Source organism: Prunus persica, chromosome G2, assembly GCF_000346465.2.
Source record: "Prunus persica cultivar Lovell chromosome G2, Prunus_persica_NCBIv2, whole genome shotgun sequence".
In the NCBI taxonomy this organism is placed as follows: Eukaryota; Viridiplantae; Streptophyta; class Magnoliopsida; order Rosales; family Rosaceae; genus Prunus; species Prunus persica.
This window is the reverse complement of record NC_034010.1, coordinates 13,881,514-13,900,024: the sequence shown is the minus strand read 5'-3', so window position 1 is coordinate 13,900,024 and position 18,511 is coordinate 13,881,514. Positions and strand designations below refer to the sequence as shown.

General features: G+C 39.7%; 1 protein-coding gene across 1 annotated transcript; it reads right to left on the bottom strand.

The window, feature by feature from the left end:
- LOC109947692 (rust resistance kinase Lr10-like) lies at nucleotides 14,437-18,228 on the bottom strand. The gene is given in 4 exon segments (XM_020558453.1): nucleotides 14,437-15,728; nucleotides 15,825-15,851; nucleotides 16,013-16,344; nucleotides 17,791-18,228. Coding segments are annotated over 4 exon segments (1,836 nt in total). The 5' UTR covers nucleotides 18,162-18,228; the 3' UTR covers nucleotides 14,437-14,622.

Genomic DNA, 18,511 nt, shown 5'->3' with positions numbered 1-18,511 from the left:
GCAGACTCATTTAGTGCATTTTATCTTTCACCATGACTGTGGTGTGCCTCCTCTTTTATCTGTAAGTTTGTGCGTCGAGTGTGGTGTCTTGCTTTTGTCCCTGCCATGCTTTGCTTCACATGCATGCGTTTAAGACAACGATGGGTCTTTTGCTACTTTCTCTCCTCACTCACAAGCTTGGCATGTTTAAGAGAGTTTTGGGTCTGCATCTACAGTTTGCTTTATGTATTGATTGATTTGTTTTTTTTCCTTGTTCTTTTGTTCACTGTTTTTTTTTCCCTTCAGATTACCAGTTATATTTCGTTTTTTTTTTCATTAAAAAAAATTTAAAACAAAAAACAAAAAACAAAAAAAAACCATACGGTGCGTTTCACGCTGGTTGTTTAAGTTGTGCAGGGTTGTCTTCTTCCTCATCCAATTCAAACCTCAACACCTATTGCCGCCACCCAAAGCTTCTTGTCTTCCACTACTCATCACATCTTACCTCCATCACCTCATTATGGTTACCACTCAAAGCCGCTGACCTTCCTCCTCCTCCGCCCCTGACCACAGCCCTCCTCGCCTCATGCACAGTCGATCTGCTGCTGATTCTTCTTCGGTCGTCACGCCTGATGCGTCTCGATCACGACCTTCCTCGTCACTGTGCTCGTATTCCAGCACAGATCCTCTTGCTTCCCACCATCCGCCGATCTCACACTTCGTGTCTCCGGCATGCTCTCACCGCTACACTACTGTGGTCTATCATCGTCCCCTACTAATTGAAGAGGACTTTGATCTCTCTAGATTTGGCTACACATTCATAGACTTTCTCTCGTGGCATCGTCTCTTGTAATTGGTTCGTGGGTTGCCGCTGGCCAACTTCCAGATTGTTCGTGAATTTTATGCTAATTTTCCCGATGTCTTCACTACCTCTGCTGCTCTGTCCGGACTTGTTGTGTGTGCGTGGGATTCCTATTCTATTCAATTTCCACTTTATTTCAGCTGCCCTTGGTCTGGCTCCTATTCGCTCTGGTAGTTCTTGTGAGCCAGTTCCAGAAATTTTCTTCTTCATCGTCAACTGGTGAATCGACTCTATGTGTCTCCGCCTGAGGTGCTCCCCACCGAGCTCTCATATGGTATGATATCTCTGTGGATGCGTACTCTATATATGCTTGTGCGCAACTATCTGAATCCCACTTCCTAGCATGGGAAAGTGAGTTTGAATGCTGCTCATATATTGTCTTCCAGCTTGTGATTAAGCAATTTGTCAATGTTGAGTTCTATATCCGTGAAAGCCTCATTGCCGCTGGTGCCACAAATGCCATTGTTTCAATAGCAAGTCTTGTTCTACTTCGAACTATCACAGCTTTGGCTGCTCATGCTGGTGTCCCTGCACTGTCTACAGATGATATTGGCTCTTCCGACATCATCAAAGTCAACAATCAGGTTACTTTACATCGCAACGATGCTCACTGTACTTATGGTGATTTCTCCATCGAGGAACATGCCCTTTTAGAATTGCTCTCTACATCCCATCAAGTGACGCATGCACTTCTTCACCGCATCTGGGATCGTCTTAACACCTATGGTGAGCTATTGTTGACACCGGCTGGGCACATTCAGCCACCTGATCCTCCTCGTCCTACTCGGGCTGGCAGCCTCTAAGGTTCATCTGTTCCGCTTTTGGATTTGTTCATCTTTTGTAGTTATCTCTGTGTCCCTTTGGATTTCCTACACAAAAAAAGGAGAGAATATTTTGTATTACATATGGGATTTAGGGGGAGTAATTTGACTATCAAAAGTAGAAACATGATATTTATGAGGAGATAACTTTCTGTTTTGTCTATGGGATCAGAACTTGTAGTAAATTTCTTAACCTCCTTACATATGAAGGATTGTTGTTTAATTGTGCCAAATTCTGTTTCTTATTGTTTCAAATCTATTATGCTTCACTGGTAGTCTATTTGTTGGTGTGCAGAAATTACAAGAACTGGATATTTGTTTGGTAAAGTAAAGTAGGATGTGTAGGTTATTCGTGTAAACATGTCTGAAATATTAATATAATCTAGTGTTTTGTCTAGGAAATGCCAAAGGGAGAGATTGTTTGTACGAAAACTGCATTAGTATTTCCTAGACTCTAGCATAAGTTGGAAATTAGTGTGTGAAGAACTGTTTACTGGACGTTTTGCACAACGCATTCAATCACATACTTCCGAGGCATGACTTGACCGATATGAGAAACTTGACTTCAGATAAATCATGACATAATCATGCATTCACAATAGGATTTATAGTTGAAGTTATTTTCAATGCCATTGTGATTTAAGTTAAAATGTTAGCATTTCCAGTCACTACTACGTTTTGCTATTTGCGCGACAAGATTTTGTGCGACGAACACAAGTTCGTTGCGCAAAATGCACTACATCGACGGAAAAAAAGGTTCGTCGCGCAAAAAATTGAAAACTTGCGCAACCAAATTTTTCGAAGCGCAAAACCTCTTAGGGCAACAGAAATTTAACTTCGTCGAGCAAAGTGAGCCAAAAAAAACCCTGGTTTTTTGTTGGGGCCAAACACTTGTGCGGCGAGAAGAATCGTCGCGTAAGAAAACCTAGCTCGACGATGGGACACTTCGTCCTGTAAAGGTGAACACAAAACAGTGGATCCCGTTAATTGGCTGCGAAAACTTGTGCGACGACAGGTTAAGACAGCTTAGTGCGACGAAATCGTTTATCGTCGCGTAAGAAAACAAGGGATATTTTTTTTTTGGCGCCAAAATAATTTAGGGGGGGATTTTTTTTTTTTTTTGCACGACGGAATTAGTTTTCGTTGCGTAAAGTTTGATGTCGGTACATTCTTGTGCGACGAAAATATCATGCGTGGCACAAAAGTTTTTTGTCGACAAGTTTTTGCGCGACAAAAAAAATCGTTTTGTGCAACGGAAAAATGGTTTTTCGCAACGGCAGTTTGCGCGACGGACCATTCATTTCGTCGCGCAAAGTCCTTCTTCATATCAGAATTCTGCCATTGCAGAGGCAGAATGCAAAAAAATTTTGTTTCTGCCTCTCTCTCAACCTCTCTGCCGCTGCCTCTGCTGGAAATTCAGTACGTTCATTGGGTAAGTATTTTTTGTCGTTAGTTTAAAAGTATTAATGTAAATTCGTACTAACGCTATTAATTTTCTTCTCGTTAGGGATATTTGTAATTAGCGATTAGTGGAGAACGATTGAGAAGGTATTTTATTCGTTTTATATATTAAAAATGTTAAAGTTAGTTTGTTATGTTTATATTTTTTTTGTGAAGTTATATTTATATTATGTTGTTAAATTGTACGTGACGTAGCACAATGTGTTGTGATGTACGAAGTTAATTGAAATTAACTTCATACTTTTATTTGTATGTTTAGTAACACTTAGTTTCCCGTTCGAGATTAGTTGGATTTCGTACATGGATGCGTAAAGCATGACTGCGGTCTAATTAATTCTTGAATTGTCCCACTATTTGGATAGTTTGGTAATACATAGTGTTGTCACGTAATCTACGGCTACATGATTAGGTTTCGATTGTGGAGATTTCGATGTCATTTCGGTACGTTCTTCGGGTAGTACGTAGGTATTTATACCTATGCCCACCTCAAGAACTGTATCGAGATGCTGCCGAAATTCATCCATGTCGAAATCTAATCTCATGTAGCCGTAGGTTACGTGACAGGACTATGCATTCCTGAATGGGATAGGGCCATTATCGGAGGCATAAGGTGACATTATAACTTCGTATGAAGTTGTTGTGATTGTTAAGTTGTGATTGTGGTTTCAGGAATTATGAGCAGAAGGTGGATACAGAACCCGAATAGATGTGCAGACGAATACTTGGATGAGATTGAGGATTTTATTGAGTTTGCACGTAGACACAACCCGAATGCAACTAGAATCCGATGTCCTTGTAGGAGGTGTAATAACACGTTGTGGGAGACAATTGAAAATGTTGGATTTCATTTGGTAAGGAATAGAATGATTGAGACATATAGCATTTGGAACATTCATGGGGAACAATTAGACCATGCTTCGTCTTCAAATGCCACAAGAATGGACAGTGTTGAACCTATTGTGGATCCTAATGATCAAGTCATGGATATTATACAGGATGCTTTTCCATTTGAATCGACCAACATCAATCACGAAAGGGAAGATGACGTGCCTACACCAATAGACAATGCGGAGTTTGAACATTATGAAAAACTGTTAAAAAATGCCAACCAAGAGTTATACCCGGGGTGCGAGAGCTTTTCCGTTCTCAAGGCCATTGTAGAGCTAATGCACGGAAAAATAAAGTATCGTATGTCGAACCTGTGTTTCGATTACTTTTTGGGGGTTTTCAAGAGAATGCTTATGATGGACAATTATTTGCCGAAAGACCATAAACATGCGCAGAAGGTGTTGAATGGTCTTGGATTGGGTTATGAAAAAATCCATGTTTGCAAAAATAATTGCATGTTATTCTACAAGGAGCATGAAATGTTGGATACATGCCCTATATGCAATGAGTCGAGGTTCAAAATGACATCTCAGAATAGAACGACTAAGATCCCATTAAAAGTCATGCGTTATCTGCCCCTGAAACCTAGGTTGCAGCGATTGTATATGTCGACGCATACTGCCACAGACCTGAGATGGCACAAGGAAAAACGGGTAGATGATGATGTGATGCGGCATCTTGCAGATGGGAAGGCATGGAAAGAGTTAGATCGAACTTTCCCCGAGTTTGCTGCTGATCCCCGAAATGTGAGATTGGGACTTGCCACTGACGGATTCAATCCGTATGGGGTTCTAAACCAACATCACAGCACTTGGTCGATTTTCGTGTTCCCATATAATTTGCCGCCTTGGAAATGCATGAAAAAAGAATACATGATGATGACTGTTTTGATAACTAAGGATCCTGGGAGGTCAATCGATGTTTACTTAAGGCCGCTGGTTGATGAGCTGAAGGATTTATGGACAAACGGTGTTCGCACGTACGATAAATCAACTGGTAAGATGTTCACTTTGCGGGCAGCAGTTATGTGGACTGTGAATGATTTTCCAGCATATGCAATGGTTTCTGGGTGGAGCACAAAGGGTTATATGGCATGTTCTGTATGCAAGGAAGATGTAACTTCTGGTTGGCACGCGGGAAAAGTTTGTTACCTTGGTCATCGGAGATGTTTGCCATGGGAACACGAGTGGCGGGAAAAAGATAAAGAGTTCGACAGGAACACAGAGCGTCACCTCAGACCTAGAGAATGGTCCAGTGATGAGATCTTGGAACAGCTTAACCGTTTGGATTTTACTCCGTTCGGAAAAACAGTTAGTCGGACCAGACCTTCTACACATATGAACTGGACTCACAAGCCTATGTTTTTTGAGCTCCCATATTGGTCGAAACTCAAATTGAGGCACAATCTAGATGTGATGCATGTTGAGAAAAATGTATTTGACACATTGGTGGGCACGATTCTAGATATCGAGGGCAAGACAAAGGACACAATCAAAGCCCGTCTTGATTTAGAAAGAATGGGCATACGAAGGGGTTTATGGATAACAGGGACAGTGATAAAGCTAGAAGGGATCTGGCATTCTTTGCTATGAAACCGAATGACAAAAAAGAGTTTCTAAAGTTTGTATCGTCTGTAAAGTTTCCTGATGGGTATGCTTCTAATATCGCACGTTGCGTGAATGTTGACGGGGGTAAATTTACTGGACTGAAGAGCCATGACTGCCATGTGTTTATGCAATGCCTACTTCCTGTGGGTATTCGACATCTATTGCCGGAAGATGTTGTGAAGCCAATCATGTTATTGTCCAGATTTTTTTCCCAACTGACGGCAAAAACATTGCGAAAGACAGACATGTTTCAGTTGCGCCATGAAATTATCCAAGTCCTATGCAAGTTTGAGATGATATTTCCTCCAGCATTCTTTAAAAGTATGATGCACGTGATGGTTCACTTGCCAGAAGAGGCATTGCTTGCTGGTCCTATCAACTATCGCTGGATGTATCTAATAGAAAGGTATATAATCCTTATCGTTTATGTATGCATCATTATCACAGGCTTGCTAATTTGTATCATATCGTTTTATTTTGACAGGCTTCTTGGAGAGCTGAAAAAAAGTGTACGCAATAGGGCGAAGCCCGAAGGATCAATTATAGAGGCTTGGGTTCAATATGAGTCGTTTACTTTCTGTGGAATGTATTTAAAAGATGTGGAGACGGCTTTCAATCGTCCTCAGCGCAATAATGACGGAGGTATGAGAAAGGAAAAACCTTCTGTTTTGCCCAAAGCGCACGACCCTTTGGAGATCCTGGACGAGGAGAGTCGTTTTCTAGAAATGACATGGAGGTAGCGCATTGGTTCGTACTGAACAATTGTGATGAGATAATGACATACTTAGATGAGCATGAAGAGATGCCCAAAAACACCGTGAATTGTTTCCACAATGGTTTTTGGATTCTGTAAGTTATAAGTGTTTTGTATTTGACACATATAAATTGTAGTATTTAATTTTGTCAAACTAACCTGTGAATGGTTTTGTATTATATTAGTGAATAAGTTGAAATCATCGAATTCCCCCACTTACAGTGATGAGTTATATAACTTGGCGTTCGGCCCGATTCGCGCTGAATTGTTTTCGGGTTGTTGTATTAATGGCGTCAAATTTTTGGGGGCTGCACGAGATGACAAGTTGTGTACGCAAAACAGCGGTGTCCATGTCCCAGGTGGAGGCGAAAGTACGAACATTGATTTCTATGACAAACTCACAACTGTCGTTCAATTGCTTTACAAAGATCCATACCAAGTGATCATGTTTAAGTGTCGATGGTTTGATAGCAACCCAAATAGGCCGGGAAGTGTTAAAATCGACCATGGCTTACTATCTGTGAACATTAACAGAACTTGGTATGATGACGACCCTTACATTTTAGCAAACATGGCAACACAAATTGTGTATCTAGATGACCCTAAAGCCGGGTGCAGTTGGAAAGTTGTTCAGAAGATGGATCATAGGAATGTGTATGCTATACCAGAACTAGACCCAACTGACAACGACGTCGACAATGTGGCTGACCAACATTTAGAATCTTCAATGAAAAATGATGCGGAAACACTTCGAAATACACATGTTATACAAGAACCATTTCAAATACAAGGAGTGTCTTCAATAGAAATACCGATTCAGTCAATTACAATTGACCTCAGTGATCTTCTGAGATTCGATGTTGCAGTGGGCCCAAGCAACAATGATGATGTAGCTATAGAGGAGGAGGAGGAGGATTGGGAGACCGAAAGTGATGATAGCGACGATAACGAAAGTTATTATAGTTCAGATGATGAATAATGAATTTTTTTGTAATTTTATTATGCTAGTGTACAGATTTTGTGTAATACAAATGTTTGAATATATGTAGTTGTTATATCCAAACCTTATATATGTGGAGAAATGAAACATTATTAAAATAAATTTAGTTATAAAACATGGTAAATCAATATATCCAAACCCTTTTAACAATAATTTTTAAATTTATTTTGACAAAACACTTTTACAAAATGAAAATGATAAACAATCCAATTCTAACTTTGATCGACTTTTCATGAGTTTATGAAAGTTTATCACTTCACTTTATAAAAGAAAAAGAACAATCGAGTTAGGTCAATGCAACAACAAAAGCGTGAGACATTATTAAAAAAATTGACATACACAAAAAAATGAAAAATGAAAAAAAAAATTGTTATAAAACATTGATAAATAAATATATCTAAACCCTTTTCATACAAAGTTTGAAATTTATTGACACCAAACATTTTTAAAAAATGAAAATGATACACAATTTGACCTAAATAAGTAAATGGCGCGAAATCCTTGCGCGATGAGGCGCATAGTTTGCGCGACCCACAATACACTCGTCGCGTAAAGTTAAAACATTACCCGACAACCTAACATCCGTCACGCGATGAAATTTTGCGCGACGACAAGGTACCTCTCGTCGCGCAAATATATATTATTTTATAATATAATATATATACACATGTATATTTGAAATTGACGATCGAGTTAGTTCATTGTATTCATATAGGTTCAAGGAGTGTAGCTGTAAAAAATCATCAAAATCGGAGTTAAAATAACCGTTAAATCATGACTTTTCATTTATAACCGTTGAAAAGTTTTATCCCGTTACTTGATCTCTGAATGTTTTTTTTTTTAATTTTTAGGGTCTAAGATCTCGAAGTATAAACAAACAAGTTTGACGGCTGGATTACTGAAACTAGTTTGGTAGAATGCGTATGCCATCAAAACCATATATTCACCAACAAGGAAGAGTTTATTTATACTTTCATTAAATATAACATAAGATTATGTGGTATCCCCCTAGTGTAAACATTTTAAATTGAAGATCAAATTCAGTAATTGTATTCATATAGGCTCAAGAAATGTAGCTGTAAAAAACCATAAAAATCGGAGTTAAAATAACCGTTAAATCATGACTTTTCATTTAGAACCGTCGAAAAGTTTTGTCCCGTTAATTGATCTCTTAATGTTTGTTTTTTCCGATTTTCGGCGTATACGATCTCGAAGTATAAAAAAACAAGTTTGCCGGTTGGATCATTGAAACTAGTTTCGGGTTTAGGCTTTCCGCGGTTTAGGGTTTAGGGTTTAGGGTTTGCGCGACGAATAACGTTGATTGGTCGCACAAAGTGTGCTGAAAACAGTCTTGCACGACGAACCTATTACTTCGTCGTTGCGCAATCTCAGTCAGCCCTTTCACCCTCTTCCCCCTTGAACACTTGGTCCAAATTTTTTTCGCGTGTACAGAAAGCAGACTTGCGCGACGCTGTCCCATATTCGTCGCGCAATCTCTCTGCCCCAATAAACCCTAAACCCCAAATTTTGGCCGGATTACAACATTGCGGGACGAATGACGTTGATTTGTCGCACAAAGCCTGCAGAAAACAGTCTTGCACGACGAACTTAATACTTCGTCGTCGCGCAATCTTAGTCAGCCCTTTCACCCTCTTCCCCCTTGAACACTTGGTCCAAATTTTTTTCGAGTGTACAGAAAGTAGACTTGGGCGACGCTGTCCATATTCGTCGCGCAATCTCTCTGCCCAAGAAACCCTAAACCCCAAATTTTGGCGAATTACAACATTGCGCGACGAATAACGTTGATTTGTCGCACAAAGTGTGCAGAAAACAATCTTGCGCGACGAACTTTTTATTTCGTCGTCGCGCAATCTCAGTCAGCCCTTTCACCCTCTTCCCCCTTGAACACTTGGTCCAAATTTTTTTCGAGTGTACAGAAAGCAGACTTGCGCGACGCTGTCCATATTCGTCACGCAATCTCTCTGCCCCAATAAACCCTAAACCCCAAATTTTGGCAGAATTACAACATTGCGCAACGAATACGGACAGCGTCGCGCAAAGTTTTCACTTTTCTCTCTCCTGCTAAACCCTAAGTCCCAAAATTTTGGCAGAATGACAACCTTGCGCGACGAAACACATGTCTATGTGTCGCGCAAAACCGCTCAACCCTACCCTAATACCAAATTTTGCCGGACTCACAATATTACGCGACGGAAGTTATACTTATGTCGTCGCGCAAGAGTCATTTAAAATATTTTGCGCGACGCTTTTATTTATTCGTTGCGCAAAATTGAATAAAATTTCAGAAACAACGTGATGACCTCCTTCTTCCCCAGATTCTGATTTTTGCCCTAACTCTCTCTCTCTCTCTCCGCTGTCAGCTCAGCCCCCTACCCCAGTGGAATTTGGACCGCGCCGCCACAACCCTGGTACCCCGGAGCTTCCCCGCCGTCACCGTCGAGCCAGCCGCTAGAATTTGCTCAGTTTTCACCGAATCTTCGCTGCCCTCATTCTCTCTCCTCCGGCGACCAAATCCGACACCTGAGGTATGGTTTCTGGACTATTTTTGATGCTTTAGCTGATGGTTGGGTAGGATTTCAGTAATTGTAGCAATACGACAATCGATTTTAAACCCTAAGTTTCGGTCGGTTTTTGAATTTCAATTCCGACCGCTTCTTGCCATTTTTCGGGGTAGGTTCGAGAACAATAATGGCTCCAATTGATGTTTTCAACCTAAGGTAGGAACCCTGGCCCTTAGCTTTTAGAATTTTCCGGCGATTGGTATCTCTTTGGACACCCACGCGCTGCCGGCGCGTGTGGTGGCGCGTGGGATACTATAGCAGTCATGCATTGGGTCCCAGTGCAATCCCTTAGTTGTCACGAGCGCGTAGGTCTTTTCGGATTGGAATTTGGTTGCTGTTGGAGTCTCGAATGGATTTTGCCTATTGTGAGATTTCCGGGTTTGTTATGTTCAGACCGTTGGATCGAACTCAAACTCACGTATAGTGTACCTTGTATTTCTAGGATCATCTAGGATTCGACGGATCGTGGATCGGAGTCCCGGATACTCCAAACTCGCAAACCCTAGGTCAAGAATCTTAATAAAATTGTATGTGCTTTCAAATATTCATATATTTTATTAATTTGTATGTGTATTAATGAAATTGTGCAGATGTCAGACCTGATTAGACGTCGTAGGGCGGTGACGACTACACAGAGTTCGGAGCATCCGGCTCAGCCGACATCTGCTGCCACTGCGCCAACACTGATGGACCACTTGGCAGTTGGTCCCGCGGGGTCCCAGGCACCTGTTTCATCGGCTTCATCAGTGGCGCAGCCTGTTAGCGCCAGGCGGCGTCATCGGCCAGCCAGCACCACCGACACCACATCGACTGATGCATCGGGGTCACAGCCAGGTATAGATTTCCTTAAACTCTAGTTCTTTTTATTTTTGTTTTGATTTTTGTTTTGATTTTTGTTTTTGTTTTTGTTTTTGTGTGTATTTTATAGTTAAATTTGTTATTTATTTAACATTAATGTCATCTTTCTTTGCAGCCAAGAAGAACACCAGAGGGCCGTGTTGGCAGTTGAAGACGGCGAAGGTCACCCGGGTGACCAACAGTCGTATCAACATCGGATATGACGAGCGACATCGGGCTGCACCGATGGCGGAGTTGCATAGCTCCTTGGCCCACGACATTGGTCATGTGGTTCGGAGCCATTGCCCGATGAAATGGAAGTCTTGGAAAGTCATGCCTGACGAGATCAAGATGGAGGTTCGCGGCCAGTTGTCGGTATGTAAGCCTTTTAATTCTTTTTCTTTCAAACTTTATATTTCTATTATTTAAATGTATGTAATTAATTTATTGCAGACGAACTACAACTTGGAGGAAGTCTTGGAAGGTCATGCCTGATGAGATCAAGACGGAGGTTCGCGGCCAGTTGTCGGTATGTAGGCCTTTTAATTCTTTTTCTTTCAAACTTTATATTTCTATTATTTAAATGTATGTAATTAATTTATTGCAGACGAACTACAACTTGGAGGACCTCGACAACGAGTCGTTGGCGTACGTTAACAGACTCTTCTCTGAGAGGTACAAACAGTGGAAGAGCGACTTGCACCACTATTTTGAGGCGTTTGATGATCCGCAAGTCGCTCTACAGGAGGGTTGCCCGAAGGAGCTTGAGGGGCGGGAGGATAGTTGTGCGTGGCTCTAAGCTCATTTTCAGGCGCCCGCTTTTGTGGTAATTTGTAATATGAATTTCAAATTTATATTTTTCTTACTAATGTTTTTTTAATTTTTTATATTTAATTTCAATTTCAACTAATACGTTTTATTTTTTGTATAACAGAATAAAGCCAAAGTCAATAAGGGCAATAGGAAGAAGAAGACTCTTCTCCATCATTCAGGTTCCAGGCCCTTCTCCTATAGGATGGATGCACGACGGCAGGTAATAATAAAATAATTTTTATTTTATTTTTAATATTTCATTATTCTTAATTTATTTTTTCGTACTAATATTTTTCTTCTCTTGTTCAATTTAGGGGGGGTCCAAATTCCCAGAGATTGACGTCTTTGGCGACGTTTATGTTCGACCTGGGAATGAGTTGGCCGAGTCCCTTCATGTAAGTATTATTTAATTTTAATTATTATGTTACACATTCAAGTTTAAAGTTTATTATATGAATGTTTTAATTTATATTTTATGTTATGCTAAACAGACGACGATGGTGGAGAAGAGCCAGTTGGTTCTTCAGGAGTCCGCCTCCCAACTTCCTCCTGATACTCCGATCGAGTCTGTGGATCCTCCACAGGGTGCTGGGTTTTAGATGTTGACGGAGACATTGGATCAGACTCTAGGGAGGAGACCGGGGACATATTGTCGAGGGATGGGGAATGCCAGGCGGAGGGAACCCAAACCCCGTTCATCAGCGCAGTCAAACAGTCAGGTCACTACTTTGACATCACAGGTGGCCACTCTTCAGAGTCAAATGTCGGTCATTCTGCAGTCCCTCGCACAGTCCGGCATTCTAGTCCCGCATTTTGATGCGCCGACCTCCGAGCCCGTCCATCCCGAGCATCCCCACCAGACGACGGCCCATGTAGACCCCCAGACCTCTGAACCGCATGTGCTAGACGACAATGTAGATTTTGGAACATTATTTGATTATTTTTTTATTTTCATAATTATTTTTTAAATATTTCTCTTGCAGCATACATTTATTTTATTTTATATAATAAATGTGTTCTTTACAATTCATTTTTTTTATTGGAATTTCATTTTATTACCAAAAAAAAACCAAATTTATTTTTTAATAAAATAAAAAAAACAAACGTAATATTAAAATTAAATAATATTTATACATATTAATTTTGCACGACGAACCTTTCTCGTCGCGCAAATTCACACATTACAAAATAAAAATGATACATTTTTTAAAAATACATATAATTTATTCTTGCGCGACGAAGCGTTTCGTCGCGCAAAAAGGATATGTGCCACAACGGTTTTTCGTCGCGCAAAATGTGTAGACACGAATTGCGTGACGAAGAACTCTTGGTGCCGCAAATGTCTACGAAACGTATCGCACGACGAATATTATCCACCGTGCATTGTTGTGGCGACGAATCTTCTTTCGTCGCTCATAAGTTCGTGCGAGGAACTGTTGTGTCGTCCTTGAACCTTTTGTGTAACGAAAGGTAACCGTCGCACAATTTTGCGGGACGAATGAAAAAATTGGTCGCGCAAAGTCTTTATTCACGCTCTTTGCGCGACAGATTGTGCCCGACGAATTTTCTGTCGCGCTTGAATTTGTGCAACTAAATGTAACTCTGCACAACGAAATTTTCTTCGTCGCGCAAATCGTAAAATGTAGTAGTGAGTAGTGATGTGCACCACGCTCATCTCCTAATTAACTTGTTTTAGGAGATGATTGTTTCTTCATAAAAGTGGTTGTTTGGTGTCATCACTTAAGACTCATATTGAATCACAATTCATATTCATAATTAGATAGTATTGTGTCTTCTGTTTGGTATCTAAATGAAGAAAGACCATATTGGATTAGGTTTGAAAGTCAAAGTTGGAGAGAATTAGTGGTCACTTAGGTTTATCTCTTTTGAGAGAAAACCTGCCTTTTATAAAACGTTGGGTTTTCCCTTTCAAACTTTTTGAACTTTCAACGATTGGTTTTTGAGCATATTGAATTTTGAAGAGAAAGCTACTGTACATATTTTTCAGATAAGTCATCAAGTGTTCCTTGTTTGCTTGGTGATTTATCAAATCCTTTTATCATTCATATTACATTCATATACATATCGGTGGCTCATACGGTTGAGGATACCAAGACTGTTGTGGCATTTATCCTCTGGCGAGCTTGAAGCAATCATGACCAGTATTGCGTTCAACATAAAGAGTCTCGAAGATCATCCCGTGATAGAAGTTGAGTTATGAAGAAGTCGATAAACTTATCTAGATTGGGTCTAGGATAAGTGTGTGAGTACTTCTTGTAATTTTGATTCTATATTGGATTTGTTCTGGACTAAGGAGTCCCGTGGATGTTCCCCAGAGGTGGGGTTTTACCACGTAAAATAAATATCTGCATGTTCTTTTACTTTAAGCTCTACACATTTCAGGATTGATAAGCCATATCAATCATGCTTTAAAAATCTATTTTATTTACTGCTAATAATCTTGAATTAGCCTATTCACTCCTCTCTGGGCATTTTTAGTTATCCTACAAGTGATTTCAAAAGACTTCACCGAGTTGGCTTTGGACCTTGGCTTTTGGGAATTCCGTACCTTATGGTCTGATTAGTGACATGTACTTTCTAAAATATACATTTCATTTAACTTGGTATAACCCGTCAGTCAATCTGCTACATGGCTAGGCGCTCCCTAATGAAGTTTTTCTCCAATGGGAATGCTCTAATTACCTTATCGGGTATCTTAAAGAGTATAAGAGTTATGGAGACCACCTTTATATTGGTCGATTGGAAAAAAAAAAAAAAAAAAAGTATCAATATGCAACAGACGCCAACTTGTATACCAACTTTTTATCACCAACTGATGTACAAAGGATAGGAATCCCAAATTCTCAATAACAAAAAAATAATAATTTATGTCCCTGAATAAAGTATCTAATACCCAACGCCCTCATTTTAGGCTAGAATTATTACATGTTCAACGAGTTCGAGCACATAGGTTGTTAATATTACTTACATTGGTGCGTATACATATACTTATACATTTTACTCTAATTCAGGAATTGCTTCTAACTCTAGGCGTCTTGCTGGGATGCTTGCATGTGTTGTTGTAGGACCTGCAGAGACAAAAGGATTAGGAGGCATGACCAAGTTATCCCCTACTTCTAACATATGAACCGCTATTTGCATAGACGGACGATCCACCGGGTGCCACTGGATGCACCAGAGCCCTACAATTGCAAGTGTCTTCGGGATTTTACCATCTCCATCATCTCCAATATGGATTCGTAGGTCATCTCCTCCTTCTAGAAGATTATAGATCCATTCTGGGTAGTAAATTTCATTTGTGTCCTTTGCGCTTGAACCAATATTCTTCCTTCCTCCTACCATCTCTAGCAACAACATTCCAAAACTATAGACATCTGACTTGTAAGACACATTTCCAAAATTCCTAGAGAACACTTCAGGTGCAATGTATCCCATGGTGCCTCTAGCTGTAGTCATTGACACCATACTTTGATCCTTGGAACATAATTTGGCCAAACCAAAATCAGAAATTTTTGGAGTGAAGTTGTGGTCTAGCAAAACATTATGGGGTTTGATGTCAAAATGGAGGATTCTTTGATCACATCCCTGGTGAAGATATTCAATTCCTTTGGCTATGCCTACTGCAATATCATGCAACTTTTCCCAACCAAGGAAACTGTTCTTACTATCCGCTGATGAAATGAAATCCTGCAGCGAACCATTGGGGAAGAACTCATAAACAAGAGCTCGTCTAAATCCATCAGCACAAAAGCCAACCAAGCGAACTACGTTGACGTGGTGGATATGGCCCATCATTCCCACTTCGTTTACGAACTCTTCCCCATTTCCCTTGGAATTGTTAAGTACTTTCACAGCCACAAAGAATTCAGAAGAAAGCTTTCCTTTAAAAACAGTTCCATAGGCTCCTTGGCCCAACTTGTCCTTGAATTGATTTGTGATCCTCTTAATATCTGCATATGAATATCTGCTTGGCTTGAGAGCTTTGTAATCCTCTAAAAATCTTTCGATTTTCAGTTGATTCTCTTTCTCCTTTTGATCAGCGCTATAGACACGATACACTGCAATGACCAGTACTAAAAGAAAAGATGAACCCAGCGTTGCACCTACAAGTAAATACAATCCTTGAGCAAACATATATCTTCCAACGTCGTCTCAACATGAAACAAAGCAAAAGAAAAGACCAGTCTTAGATAACTCACCTGTTGCCACGAATTCCATTGTTTTGCCTATAAAACATAAACATAATTGGAAAAATCAGACTGTCATGTTTCTGAAAATGACCCTGAACCAGCAAGCAGATTATCATATTGGTCATCAAGTTTGCAAATATGATTTACTTTGGAAACTCTACAAAATTGAGCAGAATATATGTGAAACAAATCCTTACTTGCTTTCCTCAAGTGAATACATTCAACTTCACTTTTGATGCCATTCTTGTTCAATCTACACCTCTTGCCCTCTGCTTCACATTCGGTACAATTTGGTTCAGACCATTTGAAGCGAAGAATAGAGCTGTCACCTCCAACCCAAGTCCCAAATGGAACTGATAAAACATCATACATCCTTGTACAAGACTGTAGGGCAGGGAAGTGCTGAAATAATTCAAAAAAAGAAGAAACGCCATAAACTCTGTAGCCAGGACTGCTGCTGAGGCAGGGTACTTGATACGCATATATATCTCTTTCAGCAAGCGTAGGACAAAGGAATAAGGTAACATTACTGATGGACATATTTTATATTATATATTTAACCTCATTCTTAGTATATTTTGGTTAATATTTTGGAAGAATTTTGATACTTTGAATTATATTTTCAATATAGGACTTTCGACTCTCTCTGGAGCAAAACATAATCAAATTGAGGAATTTTGGAGTAATTCCAGTTGGAGGACGTTCTTGAGTCACTTAGCTTGATCGTATCAAAATTTCAGATTTTTCTTCCAAGCGGTTATTTTCTGGCAATAAAATAAAGGAGCAGTGCGCGGTGCTAGAATAGTGACGTGTTGGGCTTTTATTGCGTTTTTGGAGCCCAAGATGACCTCGGATGGGTTCGTGGCCTTCTAGAGAAGTGTTCAGAACATTTTTATCTTTAAAACAAGCTCTCTTGGGCCAGATTTGGAGGAGATTTGGGGCCAAAACGTGGCTGGGCAGATTTTAGGCAGATTCTCCTATTCCAATTTGGACTTTATTTCCTAGTATTATTTTATTTTAATTAGTTTCCTTGTGGGGATAGAAAAGTTGTACATTGGCAGCTAGGTTTTAAGGGGTATTTAAGCTCTTTCTCACAGGGAATTGAGGACTTCTGAATTACTTTTGAACTTTGTATTGTGGAGAGCAATTGCTAGGGTTTTGGGTTTTCACAACTTTCAGGTGTTTTCGTTCTTTTCTTCTTAATGATATTTTCTTGGATTTCAATTATGAGTATGCGTAACTAAATTTCTTTTGCTAGGGTGAAGCCTTGAACCTTAGCATGAATATGTGATTTTTATTTAATTGCTTATGATGAGTGCATGCGTATTTTGAATTGTTAATCACTGTTTTAAACTATCTAATTGTCTTAATGCCTGATCACCATTAGGATCTTTAGAAAAGTAATTGGATGCAATTTTGGTCGGAAGGTTCCCTGAAATTGATGCTAGCTTCTTGTGATTAATAATTGTAATTTCACTTAAGATGAACACCACGTCTTAAGGGTTGCATGGTTTTTCAAAGGGTTTTCACAAAACTTAATGAGTCTTTCATGTTCAGATTTGATCCGAACGTCCGGACGGGTTGCATGTTGGATATACGTTCTGTGTTGGAGGTTCCAAGTAGAATATACATTAGGAAAACCTAACCTTCAAAGTGGCATGTGCAAATCATAAGTAATTGGTAAAAGTTCATAGGATTGCTAGGTGATGGTCAAACCCTAGTGTTTTTATAAATTGATATTCAAAACTCTTTCTCTCAATCGTATTTGTTTTTGTTTAATATTTGTTTTTTAGAATCCACCAAATTTATAATCATCTTTCTTGACTTTTTATTTTAAGTAGTAATTGGAATTTGTTTTTACATAAATTGCTAATTAGTCCTTGAGGAAAACGACCTTGCATGAGCATCTATACTACAATAGCCTTGTATTCTTGCAAGTATTTTATGTGATTTTTAACACTGTTTGCACAAGTACTAAAAATCCTATCAATTACGTATGTTGGAATCTAATAAGTGGAAGGGGGACACTGGAATGTTAAGGGTTTCTAAAGGCTTTAACAGCAGGCAACCATCTGTGTTATATACTTCGATTAGCCCACGCTTGTAATCTATGCTTTTGACAAAGAATTTTACTAGTGCTACTTGCTCCTCAAGAACCTTCTCCTGTCTACCACTGCATTCAAGGCCAGGATCACCACAACGATGTTCAAGGTGGAACGGGAAATGGATTGCCAGGCCATGATCATCTCTGCACTTGGATTCTGTGCACGTATCTTGTCCTGCTCCACCTGCTTTGACGAAAACCATATACAATATGCAAAGGCAAGAGATGAGGAATTGCTGCATTTCTGAGTGGCACTGGATTTTTTCCTGAGCAGATGTATTTGGATAGATATGTCGAGTACAGCAATGAATTGACCGTGTTCAATTGACCACTCACAAGAAATCGGAAACAAGCTTGGCGCTTTTACAGTAAATAAATGAATTTACAAACCAAGGCCAAAACTTTGACCAAAACAGAAGGAAAATCAAACTCAAGAAGTCAACAAAACCCGGCTGAAATGGCACTATAAAATTTTCAATCAACTTTGTCGACCATTTGACTGACTCTCTAACGTCATGGCCTACCTAGGCTTCTAATAATTAAATTGCTTGCTTGCTGCATGACTTTTCTTTTGATATTTTTCAAATGTTAT